The sequence below is a fragment of the Myodes glareolus genome, chromosome 2 (genome assembly GCF_982192425.1).
Source record: "Myodes glareolus chromosome 2, mMyoGla1.1, whole genome shotgun sequence".
Classification (NCBI taxonomy): domain Eukaryota; kingdom Metazoa; phylum Chordata; class Mammalia; order Rodentia; family Cricetidae; genus Myodes; species Myodes glareolus.
Genome location: NC_142027.1, coordinates 25029641 through 25048755, shown reverse-complemented (window position 1 = coordinate 25048755; position 19115 = coordinate 25029641). Strand labels below are relative to the sequence as shown.

General features: G+C 37.2%; 1 protein-coding gene across 4 annotated transcripts; it reads left to right on the top strand.

Moving 5' to 3' along the window:
• The first annotated feature begins 5601 nt into the window (after positions 1-5601).
• On the top strand, positions 5602-16072 carry Rbm11 (RNA binding motif protein 11). 4 transcript variants are annotated; one of them, XM_048422816.3, is made up of 5 exons: positions 5602-5762; positions 10152-10314; positions 11909-11981; positions 12493-12589; positions 14699-16072. In XM_048422816.3, exons 1-5 carry the CDS (start codon positions 5667-5669, stop codon positions 14984-14986), a joined length of 717 nt encoding a protein of 238 aa, XP_048278773.1. In that variant the 5' UTR covers positions 5602-5666; the 3' UTR covers positions 14987-16072. The 4 variants fall into 4 exon arrangements, with proteins under 4 accessions (XP_048278773.1, XP_085541823.1, XP_085541824.1 ...); XM_085685697.2 differs by lacking the exon at positions 11909-11981 and adding an exon at positions 12148-12176 and having other exon boundaries at positions 5626-5762; positions 10142-10314; XM_085685698.2 differs by lacking the exon at positions 11909-11981 and having other exon boundaries at positions 5626-5762; positions 10142-10314.
• The last annotated feature ends 3043 nt before the right edge of the window (positions 16073-19115 follow it).

Sequence of the window (19115 nt, the reverse complement as noted above, 5' to 3'; positions counted from 1 at the left end):
GCCCTAATTAATTTGGAGTGTTTGACCTCTAGGAGGTTCGCTGAGACTGTGTTTTTAAGAATAAATTCACTATATTTTACTTTGTGACAAGAAAAAGAATGTAGAAACTTCTACTACATTCAGTTGTTAATAGCTGTACATTTCAAAAAGTGAAAAAGAAAAGTGTTATTTGAGAAGGAAGTAACAAAGCATATGAAGAACATGGAAAACGTGGTTTTAAAGAAATTATACTTAATAGACTAGAAGAAAACTTTTTTCTAAAGACAATAGTTACCTTTTTTGAGTTTTTTGAGACTTTTTTTCTTCTGTGAAGTCTTGGCTGTCCTTGAACTCACTCTATAGACTGAGCTGACTTCAAATTCACAGAGTTCTGCCTACCTCTGCCTCCTGAGTGCTGGGATTAAAGGTGTATACCACCACGGGATTTTCTTTTTTGTTTCTGATTTTGTAAAGTGAAACTATCTTATGACAAGATTTTTATTGCTATTATTCTGATCCAATATATGAGTTTGGGGTTTCAAATGGTACAGTATTTAGCAGAGTTTCAAAATATGAAGTGCAATCCCTCATTATCATATATTTTACTTGCTTTCAAGATGAGAACATTGAGTTATCAATGTATATTAAATATTAGCTGATGATAATATAGTATGAAATATGCCAACAGTTTTAATTAATATCTGTTTTATTTTATTAATATTTTATTCCCACTCAGACATACTCAAACAGTGAAAGAGATACATGAGCAAAGTAAGCAATGTCACAAAAGAGGTTATGTTGATGATATTTACAAACATGTATAGCTAATGAATCTCTGTGCAATGGGCATGTTATGAGCACTTGAACAGTAATTATAAAGCTAAGTAATATTTACATAGTAGATCAGTTTTCAGAATGTATCTGAGGATAAACTTTCATTTAATTTATATAAATTCTATTCAAAAATATTTAATGAAGGCTGAGAGGCAGTTCTGTTAATAGAGCCTGTACCTGACACGTGCCATACTCTAGGTAAATGAGAGATAACTGTGCTCCACTGCAAATCTTGCAATTAGGAGAAGGAGACAGAAACACAAGAAGTTTAAGATCAAGTATGGCTACATTTTAAGTTCAAGGCCAGAGAGTGACAAGATACTGTTAAAAACATAAAAAAAGAATTAAAAATGCTAGCCTCTGAGTCAACAATTAAACATCCAAAGGACATTGCTTTGCTACAGAACTACAAGTTCCTTCCATGCCATAATAAATCATACATGCGCAAAAATATGAGAGCAAAATGTTCATTTCATCATTAATACAGCAGCCCAAAAATGGAAAATATAGATATCTAACAAGAAAGAATTCCTCTAATTATGTGTACTGTGATGATTAAATAATGCATACATAACATTCATGGTTGTAGAAAACTTTCATTACCAAGCTTTTCCAATCATTAATTCCTTCATCTGAACATTCATTTACACAACCTTTACTAAGCACTTACTGATATCCACAGACTTAGTTGGTGAGCATGCACTGTGGAGATTCTTGTTTTTTTTCCAAGAGGGACCCTTTCAACAGAAATTTATTATAAACAGGTGTGTCAGGGAGGTGTGTCAGGGTCTGACTAGGGTGCTTATATTTAATTATAAAATAGTAGTTCATAATACGGAATTTTTGAAAAAGTGTAACAAGAGAATTATGCTACTGCATATGTGAGGCAACCGGCTATCCTGGATTTCACAGTAGATAAACCCCAGTGGAACACAATTTCCTGGGCTCAGGCAGTGAGATAAATTGAGACATCTGTCTATCTTTCTATCTATATATCTATCTATATGTCTATGTATCTATCTGCGTATCTAGGTCACTGTTTATCTGTTTTTCTAGTCTGCATATACATAACAATTTCATATATATTTATATACTATGTTATGTTTATGCAAGTGGAAGTATAAAACTTTCTGATAAAGACTATTTAATTCTTTAAAGAGTTTTTCATGTGCTCTCAATAAGGCTTTATATGTTACTAATGGGCTAGTAAATACTGAGATCAAACTCTTTTCAGAATTTTCTAGAGTCATTCATTCAACATGAGTTAAAAAATATGCATGAAAAAATTCCCTGTTGGTATCTAAGTCTGAGTAAATAAATATTCAAGTGCATGAGCTTAGACTCAGAATGGTGACCAAGAACTCTAAAACGATAAAGAACAAAAATATATGTAGAACCAAAGAGAATAGGGTCTGGTAAGTCACTAATAACTTTCACATATGTATAAAAAGAACAACACTCATTTCATATAATGATATAATACAATCTTATTTATTTGGAAACAAAATGTATTATAACATTCACAGTTATGTAAGCACTGAGTATAAATGTTAAGAAGAAATTATCTTGGTTCGGCTTAGATTTAGGAAGAAAATAAGTACAAATATGTAAGATATCTACACAGAATAGAAAGTTTCAAATGTCTACTCATTTGATCATGCAATTACTTACTTTAATGTCTTACCGTACTGTATTTACTTTAAGGAAAAGGAAAGAGAGACAATATTTATAGACTTGAGAAGTAACAACTAAAGGTGACTACTAATGCTACTAGACTCTGCATTATCTAGATAAAGCCTTTCTCTCCCACTATCCAGATTTCTATATTGACTTTTGTTCCTGGGACTGAAAACAGTTCCTGGCACCTATGAAGCAATTCAAAAAATAAATACTGCATGAAATAATTTATTTAGACCAATCCGGTCCCTAAAATGTATCTGAATTCCAAAGTCAAGTTATTTGCCCAACTCACACAAGTAAGCACATCAGAGTTAGCGGAGAAATGATCTTTCCTAAAAATGAATCTCTTTATTAAATATTTTCACGCAATATAGTTTGATGATGATTTCTCTTCCTTTAATTCTTCCAAGATGTTCTCCAGCTCCCTATTTGTTCATGTTCTCTTCATGTTCTCTCTCTCTATTTGTGAGTGTGTGTGTGCATATAGTCAACAAAAACCAATTATAAAACTCAAAAAAACCCACAAGTATGACAAAAAATTGCCAAACAAAACAAAAAGCCCACAAAAGGGAGTTTGTTTTGTACTGAATGATTAGCCTTGGGCATACAGCCTTCCCTTGGGTAGATCTTGATTAGGTATGGTACCATGTCAGAGCTGAGACCCTATCTAACTTAGGCATGTGCAGGTCTTTGGCATGCTGCTACAGTCTCTGCGATTTCATGTTTGTCAGTCCTTTGGTATACAGATGATTCTGCTTGCTTGGGTTATTCACCATCTTTGGCTCTTACAGTTCTCTCTTCCTCCTCTCACTCAAGGATTGCACATTAAGGGAGGAGCTTTTAAAGACATCCAGTTTAGGGCTGACTGCTGACAAGTCTCATATTGTCCAGTAGTAGGTCTCTGTGTTAATTCCCATCTACTGCAAGAAAAGACTTCTCTGATGAAGACTGATGGAGGCACTGATTTATGGTATAACAATATGTCATTCAGAGTCATGTGGTTGCAAAATAAAAGTAGTATGATTCTCCTTAAGTCCATGAGCTATTCAATCTTAGATTCTTGGCCACTTTAGCAATATCAAGCATGAGTCCCATCTCATCAGGTGCATCTTACATCCAATCAAAAAGCAGTTGATTACTCCCATTGTGCCATCATTGTTCCAGTGTATCTTGCGGACACTTCACTATTATAGGTCACAGGGTTTGTAGTCTGGCAATATTGATGATTATCTTTTTCCCATGTTAATCTACAGAGTAAGTTCCAGTACCATGAATACAATTCAGGAGGGTGAAGTTTCTATCTGGACACCAGGTCAACTTCTCTGTTTGATGACATGAATGTTATCTTCAGCAATAGAATCAAAACATTAAGATTTGTAGAACAAACAGTAGTGTTAGCAAAAGCCTGTGATTTGGGATGACGGGTTAGAGATGGATCCCATTGACCAAGGGCTCAACAAGCTGCATGCCATCCCTGGACCCGGGAGTTTTACTCGGTGGCATAAGATGTCTAGTTGGAGTATTAATTTTTCTATTATTTGATGAGTGCATTTAAATTTATTTCACATATGTATATATTTTGGAAGGTTCCACAGTAGTAGGCTCCCATGGGGTTTTCAAGTGGTCTTAAGCATTAGTTGCCCCTCCCATCCTTCCCCCTACACTCTTCTTTCCCCCTTCTCCATTTAGTACTCCTGATTATCTTCTTTATCTCTTGATAACACCACATTCTATTTCCCTTTTCATGGAATAGCCTCTTTTCCTGGCTGGCCCCTTACTAGGTACATGAATCTGTCATTATTCATATTGTAGCTCGAAAACTAACATCCATGCATGAGAGAGAACACACAATGAAACAATTGCTTTTGGGTTTTTGTTGTTGTTTTTTATTTGTGTGTGTGTGTGTGTGTGTGTGTGTGTGTGTGTGTGTGTGTGTGTGACTCTGTTACCTCGCTCAGAATGATGGCTTCTAGTTCCATCTATTTACCTGCAAATTTCCTAATTTCATTTTTAGCAGCTGAATAATATTCTACAATATAAATGTGCCACATTTCATTAGCTATACATCAGTTGATAGATACCTAGACTGTTCCCAATTTATTTTTTGAATAGATCAGCAATGAATATGGACATCTTCATAGTAGGTTGTGGAGTACTTTGGGTATATTCTGAAGAGTACTATAGCTAGATCTTCCTAAGAAACTGCCACACTGATTTTCATAGTGGTTGAACCGGTTTGGACTCCCAGGAGAAATGGGTAAGTGTTCCTCTTTACCCACATCTTTGCCAGCATGTTCTGTCATTCGCCTGATTGATCTTGACCCTTTTGACCGTGGTAAAATAAAATCCCAAAATAGTTTTAATTTGCATGTCCCTCGTGGCTAAGGTTGGTGACCATTTCTGTAAAAGTTTCTCAACCATTTCCTTTTCTTTAGAAAATATTTTTTTCTGATCAATCAACCAAGCAGAAGCACAACGCATGAATTCAAAATGAATTCCTACCGCTCCATCAACCAAAGACTAAGTCGCATTATCATTACTGAATGATCTCTCCAGGACGACTTTAAAGTCCTCAGTAGACATCTTCCAATGATTCATTGATGTACGGTATTTTCTTGAGGTCAGTGGTCTTTCAGGGCCCACAGAACATTTTCAAAGACCTACCTTGGATCACTTAAAGGGTAAATCAACGTTAAGTTCAGTTTCCTCTACTATCAATATCCACACATGTAGACGTTTATTTAGATTTTACTTTAACAGTAACAACTTTGCCTTGTTAGTGATCTACCATTTACTTTGCAAGCAAATTAACTTTTCGCATTACCCTAGGCTTATCTATAGTGAAGTTAGTTTTAAATCATCTTCCTAGTCATTTTCTTTCAAACCTTGTTTGAAAGAACCTGAAATCAATAATTAATAGAGACAGTGGCACTGTGCTAGGCTTTCTGGTGAAGCCCTTGGGTGCCTGCCTCACTCTCTCCCTAGCCAGATCAGGATGGGACTGTGGAGTGGTGGGCGGTTCCCGCGAGGGCGTGGGGGCGTGGCCTGTCCCGCCCCGCCCCTTGGCGCGCGCCCGCCTCGGGCTCTGCTGCCCTCGCGGGGCCGCGCAGTGAGGCGGAGCGAGGGGGCGGGCCCTCGGCATCTCCTCCATCCCCTGGCTGCCGACCGCAGGGATGTTCCCGGCTCAGGAGGAGGCTGACAGGACCGTGTTTGTGGGCAATTTAGAGGCCCGAGTACGGGAAGAGATTCTTTACGAGCTATTCCTTCAGGTACCGTCCGCGGGGAAGGCCGGGCGGCGGCTCTGGAGCCCCGGGACCCCGCCCCACCGGAGCTCAGGTCTCTCTTCCTTCCCTTGGGCACACAAGTGCGCGGCCAGGGATGAGTGGTTCCTTCCTCTGCAGCCCCGGGTGGGCAACGATCTCCCACCCCAACCCCCCAGCCTGCCAGCCCCGGGCGAGGGCTGCCGGAGCCTCTGCGGGCCCTGGATGTGCTGCGGAACACAAAACAACCCGTCACTGTCCTCAGGGGATAGTAAGCACCCTTGTGTCCAATCTGAATATGGTACCTGTCCCTGGTCATTACCCTTTCTTCCAAGCCTTTTGATGGGGAAAGCAGTTTATTCTAGAATCTTACAAGTGATTACTGACTGGGTACCCTGGCCATGACACTGTATTTCATAATTGGAGGACCTTCGGGACCTTTCTGAGAACTGAAAAAAAAAAAAAAAAAAAAAAAAACCTTGCCAGCGAAGGTGTCTTCAACCCTTCATTTAGTTGGTTAATGACACAGAATTGCGGAGCAAGCCAAAGAAACCAAAGTGCCCAGAAAACTCTAAAGGGGGGGATCAAAACTGCTTCCCATGATTGATGCTAATCCGTCAGTCAGTGTTGGAGTCTCAGTTTGTGGTGTTCTATACTGTGAAATGGAAGTAATAGTGTCTGCAATGTAATTTGATTGCCAGAAGTAAACTTAGCTCAGTAAAGCAGCTACCTCCATTGCGGCTGGCTGCTACAAATACTCGTTATCGCTAATAGAAGAATAAAAAGAAATCAGGAGTGACTTGCACTTAGAAAATAACGGGAAATTCTCAGAGACACAATAACAGAGGTGTGTTTCGAGAGTGAAGTTTGGGTACCAGCCGTGGAAGTAATTTTTTGTTTTAAGTAATGTTTAAAGGACTTACTTTGTCTGTAAATTAAGTAGAGATACTGAGAGCTGGATAGTTAGCAAGGATTCTCTGAGAAAAGCTCTCCTCTTAAACATTAAAATTTTTATTACTTAAAAATTATATATATTAAGACTTTTATCTTTATCCATTGCCATTTTAAAGATTTTCCTCTAAAAACATAATTATCTATTTTATGACCCAATATGGTTTGAAGTTCACTGTTCAGTAAAGGAATAATTTTAGCTCCTCCAGAACACTTTCCTCTTTAGCCTCCAAGGGAGACAGAAGAGATTTGTGGGGTTGCCAATCCTCTAACACCTGAACCATCTAGTCAGGAAGAACTAGGTCCATATCAATGGGAGCACAGAAAAGACGAAATAAAGTAGCTCCTTATTACTTTTATGATTTCCTTTTAATTTAAATACTGTCTAATGGGCCAAGCAGTAGGCTTGCGTGTCCATTTTACCCAAGGAGAATTGCTAATGTACAGGATCATTTGAAAGACTTTAAGATCAGCAACACTAGCAAAACCACCTTTCAGTTGCCCTGAAAATGTCTCATTCTGACTTTAGAAGGAAGTTATATGGTTGTTGGTTTCAGAAAAGACAGTTGAATTTTACCTTTTAAAATACTATAACAGAACCGGGAGTGTGGCTCAGTGATCAACACTTGCCTTGCTAGTATTGTGCCCTGCTAGACTCTGTCACCAGCACTCAGGAAATAAGGAGTTTGGACTTACATTTATAGGTATATCTTGTCTTTGTATGCTACTGTGTACTGTAATATTTTTATTGATTTTTATTGAGCTCTACATTTTTCTCTGCTCCTTTCCCTGCCTCTCCCCTCCCCTTCAGCCCTCTCCCAAAATACCCATGCTCCCAATTTACTCGGGAGATCTTGTCTTTTTCTACTACCCATGTAGATTAGATCTATGTATGTCTCTCTTAGTGTCCTCATTGTTGTCTAGGTTCTCTGGGATTGTGATTTGTGGGTTGATTTTTTTTTTGCTTTATGTTTAAAGACCACTTATGAATGAGTTCAAGTGATAATTGTCTTTCTGGGTCTGGGTTACCTCACTCAAAATGATGTTTTCTAGCTTCTTCCATTTTTCTGCAAAATTCAAGATGTTATTTTTTTCTGCTGTGTAGTACTCCATTGTGCAAATATACCACATTTTCTTATCTATTCTTTGGTCGAGGGGCATTTAGTTTGTTTCCAGGTTCTGACTATGACAAACAATGCTGCTATGAATATAGATGAGCACATATCCTTGTGATACGATTGAGCATCCTTTGGCTATGTACCCAAAAGTGGTATTACTAGGTATTAAGGAAGGCTGTTTCCTAATTTTCTGAGAAATTGCCACACTGACATCAAAAGAGGCTTTACCAGCTTGCATTCCCACCAGCAATGCAGGAGTGTTCCCTTTACCCTACAATCTCTCCAGCATAAGTTGTCATCAGTGTTTTTGCTCTTGACCATTCTTACAGGTGTAAGATGGAATCTCAGAGTTGTTTGGATTTGCATCTCTCTGATGACTAAGAATGTTGAACATTTCCTTAAGTCTGTGTACTGTAATATTAGTAGAGGAAAACTGAAACTAGAAAACAGAATAATTCCTTTTTTACTATATGAATTTTTATAATCAATTTCAAATTTCTCAATATCTTGCTTTAAAATTCATATATATTTCTGTCCTTTTAACCAAGAAATATTAGAGTAGAGATTTAGAGTAGGGGAAAGACAATGAATGTGGTTTCAAATGTATTGAGTGTGAAGTTTCATGATGTGGTTTATCAGAAAGCTGTCTTCATAGAAGAGGCAACAATGGGGAAATTGTTTTGCTAACCTCATCATGTTCAAAGGGAGCAGAAGCTAGTTCTGGGCAAAGCATTCAGAGAAGAAAGATTGAAATACAAGGCACAGCCCCGTTGTAAGGATGGCATACTTTCTTGTGGATAATAAACAAATGTACATATATTTGGCCAAATCTGCAGAGAAAAATAATCTTTAAGGTTTACGGCTCTAAGTCAGTTCCAGTCTTCGTGAACATATCTTCCAGTCAGGGTCATGGAGGTAACAAATTGGTGTAGGATTTTTCCTCAATTGTGATTAGCACTGTTCTCTAATATTAGGCGTTGCTTCTTTGCTTGACAAAAACCCATTGCAGGTTTTTGTACCCACACATCCTGAACCTTAAAATGTGCGGTACTTCATGCTGTTTGAAGAATTCACCATAGAATAATATTTCTAGTTGCTTTTTTTAAAAATTGTTGACTCTTATGAATAGTTTACTTATTCTGCCATATCTTAAAAATGTTAAAATGAATTTCCCTTGAACATATTTATGAAGCAGTGTTACTAGATCAAAACACATAATATATGTAGTTTATTTAGAAACACTGTGTAGTATATGCAGGCATGTGTACATGTGAGCACACACACACACACACATATTCCTGTGTAGATGGAAATTTCTGTCCCCCTGGAACCTTCTGTCCTGGAAGGGTCAGTCCCAAAGAAACACTCAGCGGCTTATATTAGTTATAAACTGTTTGATTAGGATTATTATTAACTCGTGCTTACAACTTAAATACACCCATAATTCTTATTTATGTTTAGCTACGTGGCTTGGTACCTTTCCTAAGTGAGGCATTCTCTTCTTGCTCCCTCTGCAACTGGCTGGTAACTGTATCTCTGCCTTTCCGTTTCCCAGAATTCTCTTAGTCTGGTCACCCGGCCTACACTTCCTGTCTGACTACTGGCCAATCAGCATTTTATTAAGCTAATACAAATGACAAATCTTTACAGTGTACAAAGGCATTACTCAACAGCATGCATGTTCATGAACGTGCATGTGTGAGTACCACCACATGTGTGTGGAGGTCAGAGAACACTTACATTGGTCCTTGAAGACCCCCTTTGTTGGAGGTATTTTTTCTGTTGTATACTCCATGTTGGCTGTGGCTCTAGCTTCTGGCAGTTTGCTCTTTGCTGACTCAGACTTAGTCCTCACAGGTTCGTGGCAGCACTCTTACCCCAAGCCATCACCCTAGCCCTTCCGCAGTTTCGAGGCAGGAACATGACTCTGCCATGTCATGTTACTGGCCTTTTTGACAGCAACCAACTCAACCAGATTATTTTTTTCATTACAATTTACTTTTCAGTTAAATGCTGCTAATATGCGCAGAGAGGCAGTATTATTTTCATCTGAGATTCAAATATTCACTAAGTTGAATGTAAAGCCTAAGATAAAGATAGTCTTTCTTTCCTTGTAATATCTCAACTCTACCCTAAAAATTCCTTGTCCATAAATGCTTCTGATAAGCTAGAAAGGTTGGGTAGCTCTGTTGCTGAATGGGAAGATACATGATTTGTGGAGATATTTATGACTGTTCTTTAGTTTAGTCAATCTTGAATTTATTAAATTTATCTTAGCATAAAAACAAAATCCTTGGATTTATGAGAAAATAATTTTAGTTTCTTACAGGCTGGGCCACTAACCAAAGTAACTCTGTGCAAGGACAGAGATGGGAAGCCCAAGTCCTTTGGCTTCGTCTGCTTCAAACATCCTGAGTCTGTGTCCTACGCCATAGCTTTGCTGAACGGAATCCGTTTGTATGGAAGACCAATTAATGTGCAATATCGATTCGGTAAGTTCTGTCACTGATAAATCCTCAAAGTGCGCTTTGTTGGTGCTATGATCAGGGGCTTACTTATTTTGTTTTCTATATAGTGTATGATAGTAGTTTGCGACCTTCCAAATGCAACCCTTGAATGCAATTCATGTTGTGGTGGCCACCAAGCATAAAATTATTTCATTGCTTCTTCATAACTGTAATTTTGCGACTATTATGAATTGTAATGTAAATATCTGATGTGCAGAGTATCTGATATGTGACCTCACAAAGGGGTCTTGTTCCAGAGGTTCAGAACCACTGGTGTAGGACAATTAAAAGTGTTTGTTTGTCATCACTATTAATCTTGAAATGTCTTTTTGGTAAGTTCTGTCACCTATCAATCATCAAAACGTGCCTTCTTGTTGAACCTGTTTTCAGGGGCTTAAGTATCTTGTTTTCTGTATAGGACAATAAAAAGTGTCTCTCTTATCACTGTTGTTGTTTGAGGGGATTACATATCTAATGCTTAATATATAATTAATTGATATTGCCTCTTATATTACCAACCCACTTATCTCCTCTGCGTTAAAACTTTTAAATTTGTACTTCAGAACCAACCAGGAAGTGCCTATAAAGGTTGCTAGCAACTTGAAAATCACATGAGTTAAAAGCAATTAAGTCTAAACTTTATATAGCAAGACTGTTTGACCTTGGTGACACTGTTCAAGTACCTATTATCTCAAAGAAAATTCTTCCCAAGTAGTCTTTGTTGGGAAGCCAGTCTGTGAACGTTGCTAGGACCTGAATTTAAAACTTTAGACATCTGTTGCAAACATCGTGAACTAGTCATCTATAAACGAGAAGTACAAATAATGTTTGCAGGCTAAGAAAGGGCTGATAGAGGCATCTAAGTACTCTGGGGGCCTCCCCAGGTTGGTGCTGGCTTCTTGGTGTATTATTATTGTTGTTGATCTACTAAAGTCAACAGTAGCAAAAACCATGCTTCTGCAAAAGGAAAGCTGTTTCTCCCTTTCTCTTTACCCTCCACCTCTCTGCCAATTGGTAGAATAAGCATGGGTGTGTTAGGTTCTAACACTTCTTGTGTAAAGTTGGACTGGCTGTTGTCCATAATATTAAGAGAACTCAAATCTTATACTCTAGAAGCAAACGACAGTGTTGGTGTGCCATTTTTAGCTTACAGTAATGTGCAATAAACAACATTGTTTACCTCACTTAGCCCCATGCCTGCATAATATTTATATCTGTCCATGGCTTTTTGACAAAGTTCAATTTTTATCCAGTCATTTATAATCCTTGATAAAATCTGTAAATGTGACTCTGGATATAAGTTATATGTGCAGAAGTTTGAATACAAAAAGTAGATTTTACATTTGCCTTTGTTTTGTTGTTATTAAATAGGGTCTCACTATATACATCCCAGACTATCCTGAAGCTCTGGATCCTGCTGCCTCAGCCTCTCAAATTCTGAACTATAGGCCAGAACCATCAGATTTAGGGTTTTGGATGACTTTATGACTTAATGTTATAATGTTCAAACTCCAAGTAATTGTGTCATGAAATAATGTTTCTTTTCTATTTTATTTTCTTTAATTTTGTCCCATTAAAGGCAGTTCTCGCTCTTCTGAACCAGCTAGCCAAAGTTTTGAGAGCTGTGTTAAGATAAATTCACACAGCTTCAGGTAATCAAATGCATGTATTTGGATAAATATGAACTTTATTATCTTAACTTGTTAGACATCAACAAGTATATTAAAGCAGCAGTGTAGGCACATAGCATTTTAGTTAAATTGTAACGATATCTTTACAACTAAAGTGATAATTTCCACATTGCTTTTCTATCTCTAGAAAACCAATGTTCTCTTCGTGACTGCAAGGTACTTGCTTTTACGTTCATATTTGAGCATTTCTTTTTTGCAAATATAACGTGGTCTAAGATGTTCCTAATAGAAAGACAAATGCAATTATAAATATTGTAGTTTCAATACTTTATAACTAAGTAATTAATGTAATACCATGTCAATACATCATCAGTGAAATAGCACATTATTTGTGTGTGCAAAATATTTAATCTTAAAGACTACAAGAGAGTTCCTCTGTTCTACTTAGATAAGGTTGTAATTATTTTTTATGAGAAAATGACATTTGTACCTTTTAATTTTAAGATGTCCTTGCTTCTCTTTTTTCACCCAGGAATGAAGAAATGGTGGGCAGATCTTCATTTCCCATGCAGTTTTTCCCAATTGCAAATGCTGCTTTACCTCAAGAATATTTTTTCTTTCAGAAAATGGTGGGTGTGGAATACATTTGCTTCAGTAAACAATTTATAAACATTAGAACAAAAGCACCCTTCTTGACAATTGGTGTTGAAATTTGAACTTGGTACCAACGCAGAGTATGCCCCAGCACATGCACATACTGGGATCATGAGAAACCCTGTTTATAGACCTCAGTGACTGGCCCATTCTCTATAGCAGCAGGCAGGTGACGGTCTGGCAGAAGTAACCAAGTAACCCCTAAATACCACATTCTCCAGAAAATGACCTCTGCCAGGGATGTTCTTAGCCACAAAGATTTTCTCTCAGTATGTAATATTCGTATGTGTGTCTGTCAATCACATTTAAGTATTTTTGTTTAAAAACTCACTTGATTGTGTCTCCAATGAAAAGTCAGGTGTAATTCTGATAGGTCTGCCTTTATATGTTACTTTGCTTTTTTTTCCTTTGCAGCTCCTAATATTCTTTCTTTATTTTGTATGTTTAGTGTTTGGATTGTTATGTGGCAAGGGGATTTTGTTTAGGATCCAGTCTATTTGGTGTTCTGTAAGCTTCTTGTATCTTCATAGGCATATCTTTCTTTAGGTCGGGAAAGTTTTATTCTATGATTTTGTTAAATATATTTTCTGTGCTTTTGAGTTGAACTTCTTCTCCTTCTTCTATATCTATTACTCTTAGGTTTGGTCTTTTCATGGTGTCCCACATTTCCTGGATATTTTGAGTTAAGCTTTTGTTAGATTTAATGCTTTCTTTGTTTGGTGAGTCTATTTCTTCTATTGTGTCTTCAGCACTTGAGATTCTCTCTTCCATCTCTTGTATTCCGCTGTTTATTTGAGAGCTAGTCACTAGAAGGAACAGCCATTCTAACGTCTCTGCAGTTTGTCTGTAGCCTAGAAATCTTGGCCACGGATTTTGATTTTAGAATATTTTCCTCACAATTTTTTGTTTTGTAAGTAAAATAATGTAAATTCCAAGATATTACTTTGCAAACCTAAAACTATAGGTTTATTATCTATAGGTGTGAGACTATATTAGTTATATTGTGTTTAGTTATCATTGTTGTTTTGTGTTTGTTTGTTTTTATTCAGAGGCTGTTATGAATAGCCAACATATATTTAAACTTTAGTATTTTTAATATCCATTTTCAATCATTAAACAGTTATGAAACTTCCTGGAAAATGATTCTCTCACTTCTGGAGAAAACATTCCTAAATCATAGCTAGCTAGATCTGTATCAGCACAGAAGCAACCTGACCAGACACTAAGCCTCCCCAGCATCTTTTATCTTTTGGTCTAGCTCGGCTTGCTTTGGAAGATTGTCTCATGCTGCCCTGTCCTCTGATTAGAACAGTCAGAAACTTCAGCTAACTTGCTAAGACCCAGGACACATTTCTCTCCCTAAAGCAGTGACAACTGTGTTGGACGGCGTGGGAGCTCTCAGCTGCATGGACACCCAAGAAGCTTTTAATTTTCATTAAAATTTAAAATCAGTACCTGAATTACACATTGGGAAGTTTCTATGTATATTTAAAGCAACTAGAACATGGTAGTTATAAATTTTTCTATTATAAATGTTATGGAACTCATGTCAAGTCAGTTAACTTCAGTGATGATTTAGCTTCCAAATCAGATAAACTGTGAGCATTTGAGATTCCCCCTCCAAATACAAGCAAACTATCCCCTGGGGATATACCTCAGTGACAGATTGCCTCTCTAGCAAGAGCAAAGTCCTGGACTCAAAATTCCAGCTCTGAAAAAGAAAAAAAGCTTCTCAATTGGTAAAGGTGTTAAATGACAGTATTCTGAATATGTATTGGGATAAATAACTATACATTTATCTATTTATTTTCGTTTTCTATTGTGCTTACAAACTACCAATGTGTTTTTGAATAAGATTTCTGCTGGACACTGCTGACCAATGTGGTGGTAAACTATGTGTCAGCTTTAATCTTTGTGCCTCATGTTACCCAGGTGAAACAATGCCCATAAATCCCTGTACAATACAGTCACTGCGGTATACTCGGGTTGGCTTGGCTCACCTATTGCTGTCTGCAAGTGCCTGTGCATTGTGAATTTTCTTCTTGCGTTCTGAGTGTGTGTTCACATGTGTCTCCTCTTCACAGCCCTGGCACACACACAGTCCAATGATGCAGCCTCCTTTCTACGACATGACAGCTTCACTTCCCAGCGATGCATCTGGATCCTGCTCCTTAAACCATGCCCCAGACCTTGAGGCTGGACCCCGCTCCTATGAATGGACTCACCATCAGCCAAGTGAACCTGACCTTTATCATAGGAGCCAACGAAAGAGGCAAAGGCAAGCCAGTGACTCTGGCAGTAGTTCGGAAGACAAGAGAGGGAGTGAAGGTGGCCAAAAATGCCGGAAATGCAAGAGGAAGAAGAAATACTAGTGAAGAGTATCCACGCTGCTCTCTCTCTCAAAATAAAACAAAGAAAACGAAAAATAAGTCTGTTGTACCAAACTACCCATTTCTTGGCCACTTTGTCATTTAAAAATAATGAAACTATGACTCTGTGATTTGCTATTCAGTTTTTGCCCTGAATGATAAAAGCTTTTCAACAGTAATATAATGTGCTAATTTTGTATTTGCAAGATTATTTTTTGCCCATTGTCAAGAAGAATACACTTTACATCATTTTATTTTTAGAACTGAGGACGAAATTTCACTAAACTCTAAAGCCACTCACAAAACCCTTGAGGGTTAAACACTGTGCTCTCCCTAGAGGCTCACCTGAGGCTTTCAACCACAAGTGGGCTGGCCTCAGATGCATCTGTAGGTTGCTGGGGAAACAGTGGTAATATTTAAAAACAGCATGTTCTAACAACTATGTAGTAAGGAGGCGTCAGTTCCCTTGTAACTGACACTTTACCTTTTATGTCTAAACATGCTATCTCTGAGCATCACTAGCAGGGCTGATTTCATATGACCGTGACAGTGTCACCAAAAGAAAGATAACCGTCATATGCTCAGTGTCATTGGCTTAAAGGGAATGCTATAGGATTAGTCCCTTTTTTCATGATTTTATTGACATAAATATCTCTTTACATCTCATCTCTTGTTTGCAGTGAAAAAAAAAAATCAGTTGATGGTGTCAGCACCCACTGTCTACTCCCTGCCAGCAAGGGTGGCAAGTATATAGCAAATGTGTGAGTCGTCGTGAACTGTATGGATAGAATGATGTTGTATCATATATTCAATGCCTACTTTCAGGTCTATATTTTTAATTCACGTATTTTAGAAGATAAATGGAGTACATGTAAAATGAATGGTGTATATCAATTTGATTCAGCATAAACTAAAACTAAGAAAAATATGTGTTTGTTAAAACTAATTGAAAGAATCAGGCAAACCCACATGGATTTATCTACTCAGTTCAATAGGGAAAACCACACATGGATGTTACTTTTCAATGTTGCTTACTTTTTCATAAGTATTGTTTATTCAAAAGAATAAAAGTAGGTTTAACCAGAAAAATAGCTGAATTTCACTCTTGGTAATAATAAGTATACAAGATAGTAGCAGTTATAACAAATCCAAGCTTGTTTCCATCTGATCAATATGCAAACCTAAATTCTGCTGCATGGAACTTTAACTCATCTTTACATTCTTCAACAGTTAAATGCAAAAGCATTATTTTTCTTTTAAATTCATATTTTGACAATTTGGAATCAGGGACAAAATAAAATGTATTGGTTCAAAATTAGATAGTAACATTTTAAAACTCATTAACATTGTCTTCAAGTTTCCTCTAGATGTGTAATTTACCATGGACATTAATGAGATCATTATGATTGGCATAGTAGCAGAGCTCTGTAACTCCATCAAAGACAGAAAATTAACTCAGTATCAGGTGTCAGGTAGTCAGCCATTCAGCTAAACAGAATGCTAGAAAAGTCACTTTCACCATGGTGTCTTTGTTAAAGATTATAAATCTTCCCTAGAGTGTTTATGTTTACTACAACCCCAAAATTTTAAGTTGCCAGTTTTCCTAATGTTATATAAGTGGGTGAAGAACTGTTAGTATAATTGGCTTCACGGGGTTTTCTTTTCCAATTTTAATTTTCCGATCTCAGAATCTACTTCAAATGTGAGCAGAAATTAAAAAACTAAAAATGAAACTAGACACTTTACATATTCTCAGTTCAATAATTCATTTAATTAATTTTTAATATACCAGGCACTGACATAATGAACAAAAGTGTCAGTAGAAATTTGTGGCAAACACACCCTCAAGTTTACACAAAAGTCACACACTGGGCTGCAGGTTAGTTGCTTAGATAAAGGACACATACATAATCTCATCATTAAATGCAATTAAATACAGTATTTTTGTGACAAATTATTACAAAGTGCCGTTGCAATGAATATTTGTTATTGTCAATGACTTAAAATACTAAAAATTGTTACATATTGTTTAGTACTGTTCAGGCTAAAATATCATATGCAAAAATGTCCTCAGTTTCTTTATTGCAAGATTTCTCACTTGACAATAATCCCAACATTGTATCTAGATGTCCCCCTTTTCCTATTAAACATACTCACTAGGGTATGTTGTTAGCAATTGAACCTTTTTACTCTCCTTTCTAGTCTAAATTCTCCCCAAATATTTCTTCTTTGCTCAGTTTTGGCTAACGTTCTCCTACTGATCAGTTTTTCAAAATTTTTTATAGTTGTCTTGCTTCAGTGACTTATTTCAGTGCCCGGTCATGCCTCATTACACTGAAATATTTTTGATGCCAAACACTTGTCAAAATGAAAATAGGTTCTTATAATTTCACGTCTGCATACAAAAAGTAGAAATGACACAATTTGTTCAGTTTAATGTCTATTTAAATATGTTAAGTTTAAGCATACTCCTTAGGGTGGACATTGCAGTGAGATGTGGTTTAAAAGTTACTGCTACTCGGGTGGTTTGGTTGCCTGGTTCCCATTCCTGCCAGTCCTTAGGAAGAAAATAAACCAGAGAACTATTGTATAGTCCCCAGATAGAGTCGGCAGAGCATAACTTTCAATTCAGTTGCAGCTTCCCCAGGCCTTTCCAGTGTCTACAGTCTGCCTCTGCTTCTATACATGTAAGTAAAACACCAGAAATGAGAGTCTTGTTCATTTATTTATTGCATATTTAAAAGGACAATTGATAACCTGAACTTTATTTTGGTGAAAATGATTCCTCAAAATCAAACTATTTTAGAAATTATATCTCACTACAGATAGCTCAAAGAACATGCTTTCTAAGTGGGTTGTTTTGGGTTTTAAAATTTTCCCACATACAAAATTAGATATTATCCTGTCTTCTCCTTCCATTCCCTGATCCTTACTTAGGAAACTTAATAAAATACTCTTTTCTGAATAATATTAATGAGATTCATGCTCTTCTGAAGGTTATAATGTTTTGGGTTTTACTTCTACCTAATAAGGAATAACAGTTACCACAGAAATGTACACTAGGGTGACAGTGTCATAACTCTATTCTAACCTTGATTTGCAGTCAGAAGAAATACATTGTTTATGATACTGTTTGCCACTCAGAACCCTGGGTACTGTTATAGAAAGTTCTCACTATACCAGTTTGTTTAACATGTACTGGTACTCAGTCATTAGCACACGTATGAGTGTGTGTGTGTGTGTGTGTGTGTGTGTGTGTGTACCTAGATCAACATCATGTATTTTCGTCAGTTGCTTTTAGGTACAGGGCATCTCATTGATCTTGGATCTCTCCCATTTGTCAAGATTACTTTGGCAGGAAGTTTCCAGGATCCCCCACCTCTGCCTCCCAGGGGCTAGGATTACAAAGACTTGCCGCTCCCAGCTTTGTACATGGGCACTGTTGACGGCAACTCAGGTCCACATGCTCACACAGCAAACATTTTACAAACGGGCATCTCTCCACTCCTCACTACTCTTCATTGTGATCTTGTTCAAGATTTCCTATTTTCTGCTAAAAATAGTCTTCATCAAGAAAATTGTCAATGAATAAATGGCCTCCCAACACTAAATATACTTAAACTACCTCACTGAGAATGTATGACCTCATACCACCCCATTTAAGAACTGTAGTCTTCAGACAAGGGTGGAAAGCTGAAGTTGTGACACAGTTGGGTGGGGGATTCAGAGTATTAGAGCATGGTAGAGATCATAACAGCAGGAATTCACAGGAGGCTCCCGCCCTTAATAAAATGAATCCTGAAAGGAGAGGAAATTGTCAAACTACTCACAATAAAGAGGTATTCTAAATGTCACCAGCTTCTCTGTAACATCTGCACTGTTCCCATGCTACCAGCTCTGTCCACCCATCCATGGGGAGGTGGCCCCAAGTTTTATGTCTGTGCATGTCTTTGTCAACCCATCCTCTATGTATACTTGAATGTCTTAAGCCTTGCTATTGTTACCCATCCTGTTTTCTGTGTTTTGTTTTGTTTTTCTGTTATTCACACTTCTTAAGTCAGTTTTTGTTTTTGTTTTTGGTGTGTTTTGGTATTAAGTTTTTTGCAATTTCAATGTTACAGAGTCTTAGAGT